The sequence below is a fragment of the Mauremys mutica genome, chromosome 12 (genome assembly GCF_020497125.1).
Source record: "Mauremys mutica isolate MM-2020 ecotype Southern chromosome 12, ASM2049712v1, whole genome shotgun sequence".
Classification (NCBI taxonomy): domain Eukaryota; kingdom Metazoa; phylum Chordata; order Testudines; family Geoemydidae; genus Mauremys; species Mauremys mutica.
In genome coordinates, this window is record NC_059083.1 from 77,306,298 (window position 1) to 77,328,183 (window position 21,886).

At 39.3% G+C, this 21,886-nt stretch overlaps 2 protein-coding genes across 2 annotated transcripts in view; both read right to left on the minus strand.

Moving 5' to 3' along the window:
* LOC123347019 overlaps window positions 1-8,360 on the minus strand; it is a 126,424-nt gene extending 118,064 nt beyond the window's left edge. Inside the window, exons 1-3 of the mRNA XM_044984445.1 lie at window positions 8,172-8,360; window positions 2,345-2,454; window positions 1,474-1,684 (exon numbers count right to left, since the gene is read on the minus strand). Coding sequence (XP_044840380.1) covers window positions 1,474-1,684; window positions 2,345-2,446 — 313 coding nt within the window. The 5' untranslated portion in view covers window positions 2,447-2,454; window positions 8,172-8,360. The remainder of the gene's footprint in view (window positions 1-1,473; window positions 1,685-2,344; window positions 2,455-8,171) is intronic.
* Window positions 8,361-18,651: 10,291 nt separating this feature from the next.
* Window positions 18,652-21,886, minus strand: part of ABCA5 (ATP binding cassette subfamily A member 5) — a 59,006-nt gene continuing 55,771 nt past the window's right edge. Inside the window, exon 40 of the mRNA XM_044983723.1 lies at window positions 18,652-21,613. Coding sequence (XP_044839658.1) covers window positions 21,506-21,613 — 108 coding nt within the window. The 3' untranslated portion in view covers window positions 18,652-21,505. The remainder of the gene's footprint in view (window positions 21,614-21,886) is intronic.

The window sequence follows — 21,886 nt, forward strand, 5'->3', positions numbered from 1 at the left end:
GAATCAAATTATCCAGGCTAGGTGTGATTCTTATAAAAGGAGCGCATTGTACTCTAATTATTGGGAGTTTGAAATTTGGATCACGGGTTTATGGCACAGGACCCATCTCTGCTTCCCAGTCAACAAAAGGTTTTTTTATATCATTTTTTAAAGATAGTTTTATAATATCATTCTAAGGAAAGTTTCTGATCTGAGTTATTTATTTCTTATTAGGAGCCAAACCTGGCACCACGTGTCAATTGCAATGCCAGCTAGCAGCTAATTAATTTAATTTATAATCAGGTATTCAGTGGGAAAGCATATATTGTTTCAACTCCACTGTCTTCCTTTCTGAAGCCCCTTCTATCACTGCTGGACTCTAAGGTGCAGTTAATGAAGTTTCTAAAATAATGACAGAACTATTAAAGTTCAGTCAAGTTTGTGTGGAAGCCAGTAAATAATTAACAAGGTTTTAAAGAGATCTTAATGAATGTTAGTTAGCATGAGTTAGGTTAACTGTGACCCTGGTAACGTGAGGAAGCAAGATAATGTAAGACAGAGGGAATTGTGTGAAAGTTATTACGACCTTGCAATATGCAGTCTTGCAGTCTTGTTTTTCTAGTGAGATAGCAGAGAAGCTTATGTATAAACAAAATGTATTTGTTGCTTTTTACTGTCTGTATTATTGTTAGAAATTGTCTGTAAAAGGTATAAAGGCTTGCTGTGATTGTTTACCAGTTGAGAGACCTGTCCAGGACCCTGTGTCCTATGGCACTCTCTCCCTCCATGGTAATTACTGGAGAAATAATAAAGTATTTGGTTTTGCTGTACCCAAACAAAAAGCGAGAACTGAGTTTTTCTTCGACATTTGTCAGAACATTGCTTGTGGATCAGGCTACTAAATATTTTCATGAAACTGAATTTCAGGAGTATTCCACAAGGGAATAAATGTATGTTTCCCTTGATGCTGTTGTGCTGTACTGTGAACATTTGTTAGCATGATCCATCAGGAATGGAAAATTAGTTACTAGAATGGCTTGTTAACACTCCTCCTAAAACAAAAAACTCACAAGCATTCAGAGAAAATTACAGCTATTGGATAATGAATACACAACTATCTGTGACAATGAATGGTACAGAATGATGGCCGAAAGTAACAACTGGATTAAAAAAAAAATTACAGTAGATATATTCAAGGAGGATGCAACCACATTGCTCAGGGTGTCCCTAAACTTCTAACTGCCAGAAGCTGGGACTGCATGACAGGGGATGGATCACTGAAAATTGCCCTGTTCTGTTTATTCCCTCTGAGGCATTTGGCAATAGCCGCTGACAGGAGACAGGATACTGGGCTAGATGGACTGTTAGTCTGATCCAGTCTGACTGTTCTGATGTTCTTATGAATATTGTGTACTAGCAGAACATGTTAAGACACAGTACAGGTACGGTAGCTAAAATAATAACAAACCTAAATATTTAATGGGCATAACGTACCTATCATGACAGAGTCTGAAGCCACTTTATTCATTATTTGTCTCGTGCTGTCTGTCATGGGTGTATAAGCAACTGTAATCCCAGTAGCATTATAGGCAGGGTCATCTAATCGTCCCAGGAAAGCCAGAGGCACTTCAGGATGCCGGTAATTTAATGTGAACAGAGATACCAAGTACAGCACAAAGAGAAATAGGAGTGACAGGATCCATTCCTGGGTAATGGAAAAAGAGTAAATGAGCAGTGAGAACAGAACAACAATTTCAGAGAGAATGGTTCCTCCCTGATTATCAGATAAACAATAAAGCCAGTCAATACGTTTTAGATGGAACAGTTTTCCTTCAAAAAATGAAGTTTCAGCAAAATCTAAATCTTGTCGCAGAATATAGTCACTTTAACATCATTCAGAGCTTACAACTTTCACATCTGCTAATGCCTGAAAATCCGAGCTACAGCAATGCAAATACAAAGAGTAATATTGCCTATTAGGTCAATGAAACACAGAGCTCAACTCTTCGTAAAAAGGTCACTGTTTTTACATGAGTGGCTATAATATGAAGACGGTGCTCTGTGTGTCACCACAAAACCATGAGCAACTATTAAAAAATGAAGAGTGGCTTCTATAACAATCCACAGGTGAGAGAGTTTCTGCTGTTGTCTGTTGCAGCAATGAGAAAAAGAACTAGGATGAGTGCAAAAGTCTTGCAAAAAACTGCAACAATTGGGGCTTTTCAAATATTTTCTCACTTTTACTACTCTCTGAAACATAAATTGGGGTTTTTTTGGGGTGGGGGGGTGGGAGGAGGGGAGAATAACCCTCTTAAATGACCCAGCTTTTTTTTGTTTTGTTCCCAAACTATCTTTTTGTACTTGCCTGAAAGGTCTGCAATTTCGTTCTCCATTTGATCAGTAGATTTTTACATAAGAGAGCCTTAGTTTGCTGACACACACTCATATTTCTCTGAAGTCTCTGCATTTCTGGATCTAGACAGAGAAACAAAAGGATGTAAATTCTAATAGAACAAATCAAAGAAAAAATAGTTGTATTTGTACAATGCTTTGCATCCAAGGATACCAAAGCACTTTACCAAGCTAAGCAATATTTCCATTTTACAGATTTGGAAACCAAAGACTTGCCAAGGTTTCTTCATACAAAGGAAGTCTGTGTTGGCAGAAAAATTGAATTCAGATCTCTCTGCTCCTCGACCCAATGCCTTAACTAATAGACCATCTCCTTTCCCAGGACTCTGATAATTAAAGAACTCACTTCAGGTGCTCTCCCCTTACTAAAAATGTGAGGAGTGGGGAGAACTACAAGGATAATAAAAGCTTTTCTGTTGTAGATGCAGGGGTTTCTTAACTTTTTCCTCTAGAAAATTTTCTCTAGAAATTAAACAACATACAGTAGTACTTCATTTTTAATTATATTGATGCTTTCAGAAAAAGCGTGTACGCATTCTGCTGTTTTTAGTTTGAAAGTATTATTTCCTAAAAGGACCTCAAACCAAACAATATTTGTAATGTGAAAAATAGAAACCCAACTTACTAATTATGCATTCATGTATATCTGGGTATGCAAAATGGTACTAAGAAATACAAAATATGTTCTGAATTTTCAGTAGACTCTTAAACAACCTAACAATGGTAGAAAACCTTAAAAAACTAGAAAAATCATTATTTTCGTATCTTGGCAAACCAGTAAACAAAAGTGTTAATTTAAAATTTAAAGTCAAACTCTTCTGTTTATTATAAATGTATACATAGTTTTAAGAAACAGAGCCTGCAGTCCTTCAAATCATTTGGAATTATGTGCAGGGGTGCTGCATTTAGCCCTAAATAACCATTAAAGAGATGAGTGAGCAAGACAAAAAAAGTATTGTTCAAACCACTACCACAGTATTGAATTTGAATTCAGCTCCTCTTATTCACTAAGGGCTTGATCCTGCAAAGTATCAAACAACTCCTGAAGATGCTGTGAGCTGAGCACCCTTTGCTTCTATGGAAGTCAACAGGAGTTGAAGGCATTTCCACATCTTGCAGGAACAAGCCCAGGGACATTCTTGAGTGAATTTTTGTTCCCAATGATAGTCACGTAAAGAGAAAGAGTAACTAATGCATGTTTGTGAGAATATTTATCTGGAAGCACTGGAATGGGTTACCTAGGGAGGTGGTGGAATCTCCATCCTTAGAGGTTTTTAAGGCCTGGTTTGACAAACCCATGGCTGGGATGATTTAGTTGGTGTTGGTCCTGCTTTGAGAAGGGAATTGGGCTAGATGACCTCCTGAGGTCCCTTCCAACCTTAATCTTCTTTGAAGTGTTTGGCTGCTGTCTTTAAAATTCCTTTCAAGTTGGGAGTTATCCAATTGAAGCAGAAACAACAATATGTTTGGTCGCCTAAGTATCGCCTATCTCAAAGACCACATCTAGTGAACACTGAAAGCACTAGTTGTAGAGAATTGTTTGATCAGTCCATAAGGGTGAGCTACGTACACATAAATCAGTCAAGTCTGAGTAACTGGTGAAATGCTAAAGGGGTTACATATGTGAAATAATAGATCTCCTAGATCTAATTACAATCACAAAGCCAAAATGCAATCAACTATGGTATGGCTAACTTATGCTTTCATACAAACAGATGTCCTGACCTTCCAAGCATTAGAGCTCAGTTACAGAGGCAAGATGGGTGAGGGAATATCTTTTGTTGGACCAACTTCTCCTGGTGGGTCACTTCCTGGAGGATTCTCTGCACCTTGAGGTCTTTAAACCACGATTTGAGGACTTCAATAGCTCAGACATAAATTAGAAGTTTGATACAGGAGTGGGTGGGTGAGATTCTGTGGCCTGCATTGTGCAGAAGGTCAGACTAGATGATCTTAATGGTCCCTTCTGACCTTAAAGTCTATAAGTCTATGAGAGAGAAGCTTTTAAGCCACACTGAGCTCTTCTTCAGTCACTCTCACCAACAGAAATGGGTCCAATGAAGGATATTACCTGCCTAGTCTCTCTAATATCCAGGGAACACCACAACTACCATGACACATGCACAGCTCAGGATAAGACATCTTTGCATCTGATCCTTTAAAAAGTCCGTAGCTGAAATAAAAGGAGTTTGGATGCGTTTCATTGTTTTCCCTTTGAATATCGCTTCCAGATGTTGCTGACTGGACAGCTGGACTTTACTTATAAATGATGCCAAATGCACTTACACAGCTTGGTTCCCCTTACTATTGTTGTTGTTTGTGGTTTCTTTTTTTGGGGTGGGCGGGGGTGGGGAGAAAAACATTTGCCTGCTCCAGATGCAATAAGTTCAGATGTTTAATTGCTCCTTCAGTGCTAACCCAGGAACCTATCCTGGAATGTGCTTGGGCACCCTCCCCTGATGTTGATTTCAATGGGGTTTGAGATCGCTTGGCATGATATAGTTGGTCTTGTTAACATTTTTTTCTTCAGACTTGGAATTTGATGATAAATAGTGCAAACGAAGGAGGAGAAAAGATAGAAGTACACATCACACGTTCACCTCTTGCTTATGTGATTTGCTATTCTGAAGTAGCAATGTACACAAAAATGTGGCACAAACTAAAGTTATTTATCACATTATTTTATTATTCATTATTATTATTATTATTATTATTATTACAGGTGAACTTCTCTCTGCTACTAAAGCCAGAAGGAATGCCACTATAACTGAAAGAGCAGGACTGAGGTAGGCTATTCCAGTGAGAAATTACTCCAGTCATTTCATAATGGAATACATCTCTCATTTTAGGCCAAAAATTACCTCTTAGTAGAACAACTTCTTGCTGCTAGATATTTATACATGGGAAATGTTGAATTAGAAAACTAAGGTTACAAGAACTTTGGTTATAAAATTAATTCCACATTTCAAGCTTCCTCCTCTACTATGCCGGTCTCATAAATACATACATAATACAGAGCACTTTACATCCTTAAATGTCTTGTACAAATATGAACTAACCCATAACATTTATCTCACATGAGTGTCCTATCGCCATTTTATATACAGGGAAACAAATATAGAAGCAAAGTGAAGTGATTTGCTCAAGACCTGACTGCAAGAGTCTGATCCTGATCCCACTGAGCCAATGGCAAAATGCCCATTGACTCCAATGGGTAGGATCAGATGGAATTTGGTGCATAGGAGATGGAGGCTTATCATGGCACTGAAGATTTGGGGAGCAAATCAGAATGAGCAAGTAAGGGATCAAGGAATCTAAGCGTCTGCAAGCACAGGGCCCTTCTCATGAGGGGAGTGGATGTTTTTTTTAAAAATTAAAGAAGTTTCACCATTAAACACTTGTGTGTGGAGAATTTTAGGTTGCAAACTCATACCAATGTGTATAAAATTTTCTTTCAGAAGATTAAGTTTAAAAAAGAAGTCAGAAACCCAGGCAATTCAGAGTTAAACTCTAACTTCCACAGCAAACCACATAACTGCAGACAAATCACCACCACAATCCAAACTCTGCTCCACCAGATAACAAAATCAACATTTGTACTTGGAGAGGACAAAAGAACAGTTCCCTTGTATAGCTGGAATTGAGCTTTCTGCAGAGTAGCTATAATAAACTTACTTCCAAATTAAGTCGGCTGCAGTTTTACAGATTTCCAGAAATGCATTTCGTCACTCTGCAAACGAGCCAGCAGAAAACAATTTTACATTACCATCCCACCATTACTCTCTTAGCCATCTATAAGAGACAAGTAAGTTAACCAATCATAAAACTGCAAAAATAATGCTGTGCAGTACTTTCTAAATGAGTCTGAGAATACTCCATTAGAGCAATTCTTCTGGGGCAGAGTTAATCTAGTGGTGATGATTTACATGTAATGTGGAAGTACAATTTTATCTTTCAATTCCTTGGTTGTTTTCTATCCTAATAGAAGGCAAGCAGTAAAACTGCACTATAGCAGATCTCTTTCTTTTTTCACACCTACCAGATTTCTATGGCACATTTCTTGGGTTTCTAATTATATTTTTAAAACGCCAGTGTTCTTGAAAGATAATATACATTGGAAACGCTGATACATGCCTGCAACTTTAACATCACAAAATTGAAACTCATGTGGGAATTGCAAAGAAAATAAGGCATCAGCTACTAATACCACCTCTACTGTCCTTCCTCCATAGACCACCTCGAAGACTATGTCTACACTATAGAAACTACACTCATATAGCTTATATAGTGTAGATGCAGAAAGAGTTTTTCTGTCAGTGTAGGAACACCAGCTCACCAAAGGACAATGCTTGGTCTACACCCAAAAGTTATATCAGTATGGCTACATGGGTCAGTGCCAGAAGCGGTGCTAGCCCATTGGGGGCCCTAAGAAAGAATATTTTTGGGATTCCCCCTGCAACACATACTAATAAACTTGTTAAACAGAGGGCAAGTCAACACTACAGCACTACATTGGTCTGGTGAAGGAGCGCTCATCCATTGGCATAAGAGCTCCACCTTGGCAAGAAGCGGAAGCTATATCAGTGGGAGAGCGTCTCCCGCCAACATAACACTGGTGTGGACAGCACAAAACTTGTGTCACTTGGGGGGGGGGCTTTTTCACACCCCTGAGCGACGTAAATTAGATCAACTTCACCGGTACTATAGACCTGCCCAGAGTAGAGAGCCCCCTTGAGTGGCTTGGGGCCCTAAACAATTACTTATTTTGCTTATGCCTAGCATAAGCTCTGGTCAGATCTGTGAAAAAACACTCCCCTGACCCACGGAGCTATGCCAACATAACTGTCAAGTGTAGATGCAGTTTAGTCAATGAACGAGCACTTCAGTCTAATGTAAGGTCTGTCTTTGCTATGGAGACTCAACCGGCATTGCTACGCCAGCATAGCCCTGTAGCGTAGATGCAGTCTACACTGATAGAAGGAGTTGTTCTGTCCAGGTAGGTATACCACCTCCCTGAATGCCATTAGCTACATCAATGGAAGCACCTTTCCATTGACGTAGTTGTGTCTACACTGGTGGCTATGTTGGCATGGCTACCTGAGTTAGGAGTGTGGGTTTTTTCACCTCCCTGACCAAGGTAGCCATGACGATATAACTTCCAAGTGTAGACTAAGCTGCCATTTGGGAGTTGGTGTTCCTACACTGACAGAAAAAAACCCTTCTGTCCATGTAGGCTGCATCTACACTACAGGGCTATGCCAACACAGCTATGCTGAGACAGTCTGCCTAGTGCAGACATTTCCCTTTATTAGCACAATGCTGCAGTAGAGGGTGGAAAATGGCATGGAGGAATTTTCATCTGTGTTTTCAAAAAAATATCTCCTCACTGGAATTTTTAAAAAACATGTAAAGGAAACAGGTCACTTTTATACATATTATATATATGCTATATTTAATCTGATGCCTTCTTTTAAAACCAGAATACACGCTGCAGAAAAGCATGCTCTGTGAAAAGCTGAAAAATTGTTAATGTGTCGTTATTAGACCGCAAATAAGAAAAAATAAACAAAGCCTTAAAATGGCAATAAAACTGTCAGTAGAAAGAATTTAAACTTCGTACTTTAGAAAGATTCTGCATCTGCTAATCAGGCAGTTCAAACAAGCTTATAGTAAACAAAACAGCAGGGCACACTGGAACAATGTTAGTTTTAGAGCCTTTAATTACCAGATGTTTTCATACATGAGGCATCAAATGGAATTTTAAAAAATAGAGATCTTACCTTAGGGGGAAAGTTTTGAGCAGCGTTCAGAATACTTGCTCTTGTAATGGATCTGTAAATAATGCAGATGCGTTCTTTTTCCTGCCGTTACTTTCTAATCCTTGTAATGATACTCCATGAATGCTTCTTTGGGGCTCCTCCCCCACTTCATTTCAATAACTCTGCCAAAAAGGCCTGGCTTACACGACCACTTTGGTTTACTTCACTAGCTGCCTCCTCTTTGGCAGTTCTTCAGATTGTTTTCTTTTCTATAGTGCTAACAGAGGATATTGCTGCCTAGCAGCTGAAGGAAAACTCCTTTCAAAAGTTAGGTTCAGGAAACTCTTGAAACTTTGAATACAAAAAAAAAACAAAAAAAACCAAGCTCTGCCTTGTAAAATCTCTTGTTCCTTTCCGTGAGAGTAGTAGCTGACTGTATCAGTAGTGCAACGATGCCTTGATGTAGGTCAGAGGTAGGCAACCTATGGCATTCGTGCAAAAGGCGGCATGTGAGCTGATTTTCAGTGGCACTCACACTGCCCAGGTCCTGGCCACTGGTCCGGGGGGTTCTGCATTTTAATTTAGTTTTAAATGAAGCTTCTAAAACATTTTAAAAACCTTATTTACTTTACATACAACAATAGTTTAGTTATATATTATAGACTTATAGAAAGAGCCCTTCTAAAAACGTTAAAATGTATTACTGGCACGCGAAACCTTTAATTTGAGTGAATAAATGAAGACTCGGCACAGCACTTCTGAAAGGTTGCCGACCCCTGACGTAGGTAAAAGGGCAGAACTCAGCAGATCAACAATTTTGTTGGCAAAATACTGTATATAACAGAGTTCTGTAAAGTAACTCCAACTGGCTGGAAATCCCTTTCCCCCTTTATCATGTGGAAACGAGGCACATCAAATAATTTCCCTAACACTATATTTTTAAAGCGAATTTGATTTTCATCTATATAGAATAGAGGTTAAGCTAAAAAGCTGCACTATATCCAATCTCTATATTTTTTTCATAGCCAGAGGCAGATTTCTATGGCACGTATTCAATAGTGAAAACTAGGGATGTGTACATCAGTTTCTCACTAAGTTCTCAAGGCCGACGGTAGAAACCCCACAGTCAGAAGTATTCAGAATGACCTGGGACAAAACGAAAGAAAATGTTCTGAAGCTAAGGCTGTATTGGAGGACGGACTAGAGGAGATCAGCAGCATCCAGACACTGCCCAGAAGGGGTTTGCTGCAGCCACGTCCAGGGTGATTTGTGTACTGTGTAGCTCATGAAAACTCAAGCAAACGTGAGCAACGCACCAAGCATCAGTAGTGAGACTTGGCTTTTAGGCATGGTAAAAAAGAGGCCAAAAATGCTATGGTCATAGATTAAAAAAATGTATTATTATTCACATAACATTAGTGCATGCCAGCCAAGCAAAAGTGGGGCCTGCGACAGGGTATATAGACCAATCTTAATAGTTAACTCTCCTCCAGGGAGCCTGTCCCAGGGTGCACCTGCATTGCCTTTTAGGCCAGGTGCAGGACTTGAAAAGGTGGAAGGGGAGAGGAGCTGACAGGCTCCTCCCAGGGTCAAGTGGCAAGTCTGACCGGAGACACGGGCTCTGAAGAGCTGCAGCCTGCCTGAACCTCTGAGTAAGGAATGTGCTAGCCTCAGAGCTGTGGGGTTGATGGAGGCGCATCAGCCTGTGGTTAGACAAGAGGAAAGACTCGAGTGCCTCAGGTGCATCTGGTGAGGAAGAGGTAGAGTTGTGATGCTGTAAAGTGGTCTAGCTAGAAGGCCAGGTCACTCTTATGACTGAAGTAGGCCAAAGATGACACTGGGGAAACTGAGGCAGCACTCCATCTGGACCATAAGGGAATTTTCTGGAGTTACAGCTTTGCTGCACGACCCCATTCTGTGAGGCACTGTACATAGTACTAAATGGGTCCTGGCCCGAGTGAAGGACCTGCTCCAGGGCCCCTGAAAAACTCTGTGGGGCTCCTGCAGGGCCCAGGGCAAATTGCCCCACTTGCCCCCCCCACACTCTGGGCAGCCCTGAATCTAGTCCAAAGAGTTCCCTGAATGCCCAGGGCTCCCGGGGTTCCTACTTTGGCAGCTTCTGCCCTTATTGTCTGGAGTCTCTGGCTGGCTCCCCTCTGCACCCAGATGGTAGTGGAAGGAATTCATCATAATATCCCAGAGTGTGGAGAGGAATGTCATGTCTCAACGCTGCATTAAAATTATGGGGGTGGGGAGGAAGTTTCATGGAACGCAATATTTTTCTTGAAAGAACAACCCTTTAATTTACAAAATTGGAAGATTTGTTGCCATTACATGTCTTTTATTTATTTTTGGAAAAAATGAAGCTCAACAGATGCTAGGCAATGGGGTGTCAGGAAGCCTGTTACGGCTCCCGGTTTCACAGGTAGACCTGCACTGGCCATAGGCATTGTTTAGATCTGACCAGGGGGCAGATTAATTCTATGCCAGCAGGCAACAATCCTCACGGGGCAATGTGCCAGCTGGGGATAATTGGAGTGCAGTGAATTTTGGCCAGGCCCCAGGAAGAGGCCAGGTAAGGGGTGGTGCAGAATGGGTTCATCCAGAAGCAGAACTGTCGGATTACCCAGCATGCTCAGTACAAAACACAACTAAAATGGAGGAAAGCCATTGGGAGCCAAATTCTGCCTTTTGTTCTGCCTGGGCTACTTCACTGAAGCCAGAGGTCTTGTCAAAGGGTAAGCGAGGGAAGGATCTGGCCCACTTTTTAAAAACACAATCTCTTAATTCAGATCTAAATAATACATGAGCAAGAGAGACTCAGAGAAAGTATCTTGTGTACAACAAAATAAAATACATTGGCTAAAAATAATCCAAAATAGATTTGCAAATAATTTGCCACCACAGGCAAACACCTTCCAGTGCCAACAAATAAATCTCACGCATGCACACACCAATGCTCAGGTTCTGGGTTAACTTTGCAACTGGCGTCCAGCGACTTAAAGAAATTGATTTAAATACATGAGAAACATCCTGTGCAATTTTCTGCTCTATATGATCCAGAAGAAACTCCCTTCAAAAATTATAGGAACCAAAATGCATTCCCAGGTCTGTTGGGTCATGGGAAGCAATGAGAATCTTGTCTATGTAACTGGGGGCAGGTCCAGACCCATAAAACTTACTAACTTAATTTTTCACGGACTCTGTGAAGCTTGCCATAATATTTTCCTAAAGATAATTCACAAGACACAACTTGAGTTTTTGCTCCAAAATAGAGATTTCACCATATTTGTTACGAAAAATCATGTTAGTGTCCAAAAGGCCGTATTCTGCTCTCCTTTCACACCAGTACAAATGTGCAGCTACTCCACGGGCTTGAGTGGAGTTATTTCAGATGCAGCACTGGTGTGAATGAGAACAGAATCTGGCCCAACGTTCTATACAAGAACACCCTTCTAGTTATCCTAGCAGATAATTGTCTGGCTGTTTTTTAAAAATATTCCTGAAGCTTCAGAGCCTTCATCATTCTGTGGGAAGGAGGAAAGAAAAGTCATAAAAGGAACATTTCATGGTCTGATGATGGGTACATCTTGGTGATCTGTGAATAAACACTGTCCCATGAGACAGCACAATCGAAGAAGTAGGTTCTATTTATTCCCCTGTGCTCGTGGGGGAAGCTGGCCCCTACTGAGGGATTCAGAAGCATTCAGGAGAGCTCAGTTAAGATGTACCATCTGGTTTTCAGTGACGTTCTCCTTTGTCACTCCCTCTCTCTTCTGAGATACAAAACCGTAACTGGCATTATTTTGTCTTTGTGCCGATTGATAGCGATGGCAGCTTCCTCTTTCCTCTTCCCTTTCACGGCAGCATAAATCTCCAGATGTTCTTGCACAATAAGGTCTGGCCAGTGAGAGGGTTCGCCTGAGGCCAGTGGCTCAGGAAGTCAGTTGTATCCTCCTCTGGGTAAGAGACAGCTGCATCTTTCCCCTTCATCAGCACCTGCACAAACAGTTTGTTACTTGGATTTCATGGGAGTTTGCGATAAACAAAAGTGTCCCTAGAAACGTTTTACTCTTTTCTCTTTTACTTTAAGAAGAAATATTATGGACCACACAGCCAGAAGAATAATGATTATTCCATCATAATTAGACTGGGGTGGTAATCTGCATCATTCATAAGATTTCACTCAATAGAATCCCTGGGCACTATCTGGGATTTACACAACTTTACAAACAATTGTGGATATAAGACATCCCCAAGGGATAACATCACCGACACCTGATTCTTTATTATTTTGACACTCTCTGCTTCAAACCACTTAGTACCAAATCAATAAGAGCAATACTATTTTTCCCCAAAATTTTTCAGTAGTTATCATATGTGTAATTAAACATCAGACTGTAAATGACCCAAAGGAGTATGTGAAACAACCTTCATTCACATTTATTTTCAATGTCCTGGCCTTGAAAGATTTTGTGCAAAACGAGGATCCTCTTCTAGGATCAACATTTTAAACCAACATATGTGAAAACATCAAGCTCTGTTATAATTCCATATTGCAAAACTGTCATGGCTCAAAGAAATCATAAGGCTTTCTATTAAAAACCCACTTGATTCTGCTTCTACTGAAGTCAATAGGAGCTTTCACGTTGATTTCAGTGGCAGCAGGATGGCACTCATTGTATCAACATTTATTATTAAAGGGTACTGTGATATAATCCAGTTGGTCAATATGCGAGGCATCTCATTACAAGGGCTTCACATTAAATATGTATAAGAAACGCCCTCCACCCCGAGATAGATTCTGGACCACATGAAGTGGCCTCTTAAGTTTGGGGGGCAGATAATGGAAACTTTTTTCGACCAGAGACAGGTAAATCTATGCACAGGGAATTTTTCTCCCCATGGCTCTATTGAAGAAAGATCTGATAATGTTAGCGTAAAATGCCCCTATGTTAATTACATTAACTGATACTAATTTGCATTGATATTTTTGTTCTTGGTTTCACTCAATTTTTTGTCTATCATGCTCTCCGTTTTTCACTCCTAGCTACATCACTCAGAGCTATGAAAGATTTTGCACCCTAGTCTCAAGCCTAAGACTCAGGGTCCCTCATAACATTTTATGAAAGGATACCAAAATGGTGTCCAAAAAGGTTCTGAAGCTTCACTCTTCAGATGACACAAGGCTGAAGCAGTTAGAACCATTAGGCAGGAGATCCTGAGCGAAATTTAGTCAAAAAAGAAATGGCAGTAGCTCTCCAGAGCTCCTGAAGGACCCGTTGTTGGAGAATGCTCAATAGAGGAGAGCCCTCAAACTGGCTTACAGCTACCTCGTAGAACGAAAAATCTTAGAGCTAGGGGAGTTTCCCCACACGATTTGCTCTGGAGACATGAGGCTCAAGGCTGAGAAGCCTACCTAGATGATAGCTTCATAAAAATGCTCATCTGTTCCACTTCTAGGTCATTAGTGGCTGAATACTGACAAGGTGAACTTTATGCATGATTCTTTCACCATCTGGGACCATGTGTGTTGTAAACTGCCAACCCTAATCAATAGGCATACACATGTACCAGGCAGAGCGCAAGTGCAATGCACCATGAGAGCAAGTAAAGCTATCACGCTCGAGAGGCACTGAGAAAGAATTGCTGTTGCCTCTTCACAGCCTTCCCTGCAAATGCAACTTCTCTATTTGAAACAGACAAGAGGAGACTGAGAGAGTGGGGAGCAGCCAGAATGGGAGACAGTTTGGAACTGCCATTATCCACAAAGTTGAAAGAATGGAGCCTCTCCCTACTTGTAGGACCTTAAATGATGGAGAAGACTAAAACCAGCCAGTGGAACCCCCTGCTCCCTCCATGCATAGCAGTGAGATAAAGGGCAGCTCTCTTTCCAATCCAAGCCAGAGAGACAGTAAAGCCCTCAGCGGTGCCTGGAATACTTGGGTGCTGGTTTCTTATTTCTGGAAGTTCACCAAAAAACTGGAATGAGAAGGTACTAGATACAACGTGGGGGTCATGGGTAAAATGTATCCGACTGGTAGGTTATGGGAAGAAAATATTTAAGATCCATGAGACTGGCAGGCCCAATACGTGTTTTCCATCTGGAATACCTAGGATTGTCAGTGGGGAGGCCCATATGGCTGACTCCATGAGCCTCCAGTAGTCTCCTGACTCTTCTATTTCCCTTTGAATAGTCAATCCCAGAAACAACTACTTTTTTCTCTCCTGATCCTGCTGTCCCCCTTGCCTAAACCTTTCAATACCACCTTGATTCTCCACTGACCAGCCCCACCCTGGAATCTCCCTGCTGGCGCGCTAAGGGCCACTTCGTTTAAAAGTTTGGATGTTCTAAAATTAAATGTGGAGCCCAGCAACAGGATTTTCAAAGGCAGAAGAGCCTGATGACTATTGGAGGGTGAGTAGGGTAGGAACTGGGAGAGGCTGGAGAGTCATGCAGAAGGACAGAAAAAGACTACCTACCACAGCAGAAAGTGTTTTGGAGTAATGGAGACTTTATAGACTTAGTCCTTTAGGTTTTAGTATAAAAAGGTGCCACAGGACTCTTTGCTGCTTTTACAGATCCAGACTAACATGGCTACCCCTCTGATACTTCACTCCTACCGTTATCATTTCACTGTTGCTTTTGCAAATAAAGGTCTCTTTAAAACACACTACAAGCATTTCTCATTTCTTGAAGGATACTGCCATCCTGTGGCCATTTACATTTCATTTGTTTAAAATGACACCTTTTTAAAATTCACCATTTCTCCCTTTGCAGTTAAATGTAGTTTGATAAGTGGATTATTTACGACGTTTAGTTTTCCTTCTCACATTCAGGGGAGAAAAAAGCTCTCTAATGGTTGGCTTTGTTTTCCTTAAGTCTGAAATAAAGCTCAGGACATATACCATTTATAGTTACATATTAATGAACAGGTTACTGATAATTTTAGTTGAATTTATTTAGCTTTGTGTTTTTAAGCCCCCTACAGAATGCTCAACTCATCCCCTTCCTATGTGAAAAAACGTGATAGGACAAAGGCCCAATTCTTTTAAGACCATTTTACACTGATATAATTTCCACTGATTTACAGGCAGTATGAAACATCCACCTGAAAAGGTGCAACAACTACACAAAGTGCAAGGCAGTGGAGAATCAGGCCTTATATCATCACATACCTTTGGGCAACAACCTATCATAGTTATTTAGTAACAACTTGTTTCTCTAATGGTACAGATCCATTCAAATAAAGCTCAAGTTGGCACTGACAGAAGGTTATCATGCAAAGGCTGTTTAGTGAACTACATGCTGGTCACAGTCCAGTTCCTAGAGGTACACATCACAAATCACATCACCATGATTGGAAAGCTTTTTGGAAGTCTCAATAAACTGGACAAGGATTAAATGGACCAGGGCGAATTATCTCCCTTCTCCCAAGGTATGTCTACACAGCACACGCCTTACGGTGGCATGAAGGGTACATACACTGCATGCCCCCTAGCACACGTATAAATAGCAGTGTAGAGAGTGAGGTGCTGCTTAGGCAAGTCAAAACACATTTGAACCCTGTGGGTATGTACCCTACAGCTGCTCTACAAGCAGTGCATTCCCTCCCCTATAGCTGGTGATCCTTCTAGAACAAAATGTAGGAGCACTGGCCAGGAAATGTGGAGAAACTTGAAATGCTGCTGCCTTTGTTGTACGTGTTCTGTGGCTTGAGGACCTCAGCCTTTAGGGGTGGCTATCCAGCACTTTTCATAGTTACTAAATAAACAGCAAAAAATGAAAGTAAGTAAAAACTGAAAATTCACTTTAGGACATGAAGGCATGAACTTTCCAGCTACTAGAAATAATGGCTGACTGCACCACAGGCAGACAACCTCATTGTCATGGCCCTAAGTAACTTAGGAGACTAAGTTCAATTGAAGATGAACAAGATTGATGCTCCTAAGTCATTTTGGCGCTTTTGAATATTCTACCCATTATTCCTTACATTTAGCACAGCAGAAAAACAGATACGTTGTAAAGATGTGAGCATTAGCAATCCAATCCATCTTTATTTCAACAGCACTTTCTATTGGGAAAAACAAAAAGAATTGCTAATTGTTTTATAAATACAGCAAAATAATAAAAGAAAAATAAACATATGTACAAAATTAAACATAAATGCCCAAGAAAACATATGACTAATATCAGGATTTGCATTAAAAGAATGTTAACAATGTTTAAATAAAAATTATTCCTGCTACGAAAGAATATAGCACATATCAGATAGATAAACTATATGCAATTGTACAATATATTTTAAATAAGGATTTTTCATGATAATGTGAGGAAAATCTGAGTTATTAGAACTCCAATACAAAAATACATCCTTTTAATACTACTAAAGCAATTTTATCTTCTAAGTTTTGTATTCACTCTTACTAATTGATCCTACCAACATCCCTGTGAGATAGATAAGTATTATACTCATTTTATAGACGGGGAACTAATTTAATTGCCCAAGGTCACCCAGCATTATCAGTGTCAGACCTGGAACAAGAATCCACAACTACCTGGCTTCCTGTTATACTGTCATCTGAGGTTGCGTATTACTTCTCTATTATGTACAGTTTGGGTTGAGTTTATTATTTATAGTAAAATACCAACAAAAGCCACAGAGAGCAAACATAACATTTTAGTCCTAAAGTTTTAAGCTGATATCAATTGTCTTTCCTTGTATTTCAATATATTTGATCTTCCATATAATTTATTAGGCACCAGATATGTTGTGGATTTAATTGGGCAAATTCTGCTCTCGCTTATATCTGTGTAAATTCAGAGTAACCATCAATGTGGTTACTGCAGTGTAGATGAGAACAATTCTGGGCACATTTCTCCTAGATTTTAATAAAGCCTTTGATAGAAAAGTTAGTGACAAACCTATTAGAAAATCAAACCCTATTAGAAAAGTCAGAACAATGTTACTTGGCTATTCTGATAGAATACAAAACTATTTGAACGGTTGTAGCTCAACAGAGGAATTATTCATGAAAGAGAATCAAACTGGAAAGAGGCATCAAGTCTAACAAAGAGCCCTAACCTGGCAAACACAGTATTTTCAAACATCAGAAGAAAGAGCAAACTGTACATTAATAATATAGATGACACCATGTTGGAGTAATTGTGAACACAGTGAAAGGCAGAAGTGACCTAAATGACACGAGTTTAGAGACTAGGCAAAATGAGATCAGATGGAGTACTCTACAATTTGGGGCACTTCATCCCGAAAATAATATTCTTAAACTCTAGGGAGCATGAAGGTCATGATTAGCATGTATAAGTTTGTAGATAAGGATATGGGAATTTAACCTGTACCGTCTGGAGAAAATTTGGTTCTGGGAATAAGACAAATGTCCTAGTTGCCCAAAAGGCAGGAGGATGGAGGATCTCCCGAAGTCTATTATCTATGACCTTTTGGAGAAAGAAAAGATTCATTATTATTTTTAAGTTTTTCAATCCTTTTGGCCAATTGTGTTTTTCTGAATCTATTATATCTGCTACTGGGAATGGATATGTATTGAATGTGCCGGTGCGTGAGAGTTAACTAGATTTATTATTTCAAAATGTATTTGAATGTGAAAAAAGTGAAACAATGCTACATCAGATTTCTCATATTAACCAAATAAGACTGCAAACACTACCCAATGCTTTTATAAAAGTAAAGTTAGTCTATATAATAGGTTTACTTTAAGATGATGAAAAGCAACAAAATAATACTATGTCGGCAAGATATAAGGCATAAGCATTACATTTTATTCACATAATGAATGTGTAGTGCAGATTATTACTCATTCACTGAGGCTCTGATGCAAAGGGCATGATCCTGATCTAAAGGAAACTGAAGTCAATGGAAAGGCTCCTACTACGTACACTGATTTAATGGGTTTGGGATCAGACCCTAAGAATTTAAGAATGGGATATGATGTCAGTAGATATGAAGTCAGAGGTAATGCGGTATCATGTAGTGATAAAGAAAGTACCAGAGTAAAACAGATATGTAGAATAAATGGGATAAAGATAGCACATCAACACAAGCTCTGGGTAATGATTATTCTCACCCTCATCTTTGTTATAGATACAGAAAAACTTCCTTATTAAATTGAACAAATGTCTGCTCTGTCACTGAAATTTAATCGACTGATTTAAGTCAGTAGTAAGCTCAATTAGTATACAGTTGTACAGCACCCAGCATAATGGGGCATCAGTCTCTAGATCAGGGGTAGGCAACCTATGGCACGGGTACCAAAGGCGGCACGTGAGCTGATTTTCAGTGGCACTCACACTGCCCGGGTCCTGGCCACCAGTCTGGGGTGGCTCTGCATTTTAATTTAATTTTAAATGAAGCTTCTTAAACATTTTAAAAACCGTATTTACTTTACATACAACAATAGTTTAGTTATATATTATAAACTTATAGAGAGAGACTTTCTAAAAACATTAAAATGTATTACTGGCACACAAAACCTTAAATTAGAGTGAATAAATGAAGACTCAGCACACCACTTCTAAAAGGTTGCCGACCCCTGCTCTAGATGCTACTGCAATATAAATGTTAAATAAATACATTACAACAATAGCAATAGGATTCCATGAGTGTAACAGAATTTGGCCGCCAGTGCCTTAAAACAATTCAGCAGATAATCATTCTACTTCAATATAAACTGAGTTACATTACTCCACATTTCAGTGCAAGATGGTTCCACTATATATGGCTTATTAAAGTGGACAGACTGACTGTATACCAGCTCCTGAAAGATAATGCACCCTCTCCCTTCCCACTCAGCATAGCGGCACCATGCAGGGTATCAAGGTCTAAATGGGATTCACAGGCTCAAGTGCAATATGTAAGAAAACAAGATCCACATAATTCTATGCAATCCTAGATGTACAGAGAAAGAAGCAAAAACTATACACATATCGGGCTCACTCCTGCCCCCTCTGTCAATTATAAGACTTGCATTGAAATAAACGGGACCCTACACAGACAGAATTAAGCAATCAATCAATTTTACATTAATTATTGCCCAATAGGACACAATGTTTGGGAGCATAAAACTTTGATTTATAGCATAGTTTTCTGAGTTTTGAACATTTCAGAAAGGAAGATGATAGGAATTTTCTAATCTTAAAGTAAACATATATAACTGATATGTCTTATGTGTCATGTGTCGTCAGATATACAGAGTATTTGCACAATGCATTTCAATTAATACATTCTACAATGCAATCGATTGTTCAAAAACCTGAATTTTGATTCTAAAAAGTTCAGATTAAATAGCCAATTAGATTAATCAATTCTTTCAATTTTAAATCAAAAATATTTTTCTTTGAAACCACAAACAGGATAAATATTTGCTCTCAGATCTGAGGATGTAGAACCACACATGGGCTCTCTTATTATTTCTTCTCAAAGAACAATTTTGCCAGAAAGCAAACAAAAGTATTCTTATCGACAAGACAATATCTGCATTTTGAGCTTACTCTTTTTGATTTATGGTGAGAGAAAATGAGCATGATAGAAATAAGAAAGCACTGTCAGTGAACTGGACATGTATTGTATTGCCTCATTACTATCGCAAAAAAGATATATTAGAGAGTATTGGTGCATAAGCCTGTAAATTCGCTGTTACAAAAAATGAACACATTTAAATAAATGCCTTTTAAACATGTGTTAGAACATCTGTTCAATAAAACAGGTTGTTTTAACAAAGAATACAATTAGAAATGCTCACATTTATGCAAATTCCATAAAGATATATTCATTTGGTGTTCATGCTTTTACAAATAGAGACTGAAAGGAACCTATCCATCTTTGCAAACCACATTTAAACTCAAGTGCATGCATGATAAATTTTTATGCAACCTGCAAAGGTAACTTGATTAGAGTTACACCTGCCAATTTGCATTAAAAAGGTACATAACGATTAACCACGTGCCATATTATACTAACGTGTAAATATTTTTATGTTGAGTGGATCCCCAAGTTAAGTTTATTATATAAGTTAGGGCCCTATTTAGTGATGAATGTTGAATTTCCTTTCCCCCCTGTATCTTTTACTAAAGCAAAAGGGCCTCTGGCCTCTTCCAAGCAAGTTTGTGAAATGACAGCTGTGTCCCTCATCACTATGCTATATATCTATCATGTGCCTACTGATCAGTGGGGAGGTGCTAGCCCAAAAGAGGGCAGAGATTAGTTAAAACACACACGTTACACACTCTGAAGCAGCATAGGACTGGAGGAATGTTAGGATGAGAAGAGACTAACCAGTATGGTCATAGCACAAAAGAGGAGGAGTTTAAAACTGAGATACAGCAAATAAACTCAAGAATTTAGGTGATGGAGCAGGATCCATAATAGAGGCACTGTTGTACTATATTGATTATTTTGGATAAGGAGAGTTGACCTGAACTGTACATACCAAACAGGAGTATCAGGATTTTGATCAGCAGGATCCAATGGGAATTTAAAGACAGCCTACAGGTTAACAGAATTTTAGGTATTGGTATCATATAAACAATTTAGGCTGAACTAACCAGCATCATATTCCACGATGAATCCTGGAATCAGGCAGTTAACTCTGTAGAGCAATGTATGCTACATGGAATTTTATGCAGAGGATGTGACAATAAAGCTTACCAGAACACTATCAGGCAGTTCAAGCTCAAAATTGACCTTCTTTGAACATCCACCTTATAGCTACATGTTTACTCCAACTCAGACAAGTCATTGACTTCTGGCATTGCTATATCCTCTTTGCTGACTTCTGCTTTTGTGACTCTTTTCTAGTGCTGTTGTCCTGGTTCTGTGGACCTCTGCCTTTGGTGGAAGCTGCCTCTTGAAAGATAAGCAAGGCAGAAGTTTGATCCTGGAGTTGATCAATTATATATTGACATTACATACTGAATAGCTGAACAAGCTCAAGGTTGGAATTTCTAGAAGCACAGAGCACAGACTGATCAAAACAAACAGGAAATTATAAAGAACTAAATTGTTATTTATCATTTCGCTTCAAAACAGGACAGAGTAAGGCGAGTGGATCAGAAATTTAAAAAAACAGACAAATTATATGCTAGCAATGAGAGTCCTCACAAATAAAGGCACTCCCACACTTGCATAATATTGATGGATAAGGCCAGGAAGGGGAAATATGCTAAAAGTTTCCAAATATTATTTTTGTTTTTCCTAGTCAGATATTTTTCTCAATCTCAACTGCTTTCTTAGTACTCAGCACACAAACAAACAAACAAACGAGCCAGACAAACGTGAACTGCAGTGTACATCTATTGACTCCTACAGTATTTAAAGAGCTCAAAAAATGACTCTATCTTCCTGTCTTCTTTCCCACCAAAGCGTGCTGTTTAAGGTTCCAAAACTGTTATCTTCCTCTTCTTGTTCTTTAGCAAGTTCCACAAAAACCTAAAACGGATGAAAATGGCATCAACAGTGTATTCTGTGTAAGAGCATTCAGACTGCAAGGATCGGAGTGCCTACCAATCCAAGAAAATTCATAGAAACGAATCACAAAAGTGGTACCTATTGCACCAGTATCTGAATAGGTATACTGATCCTTCAGAATGGAGACTTAAGAACATAAATCCCATTGACTTTCAAAGTAGGTGTGTAAGTAAGAGATCTTAAGTGCTTATGTCAATTTTGGAAATGGCACATCAGGTCTTACTTAGGCACTTT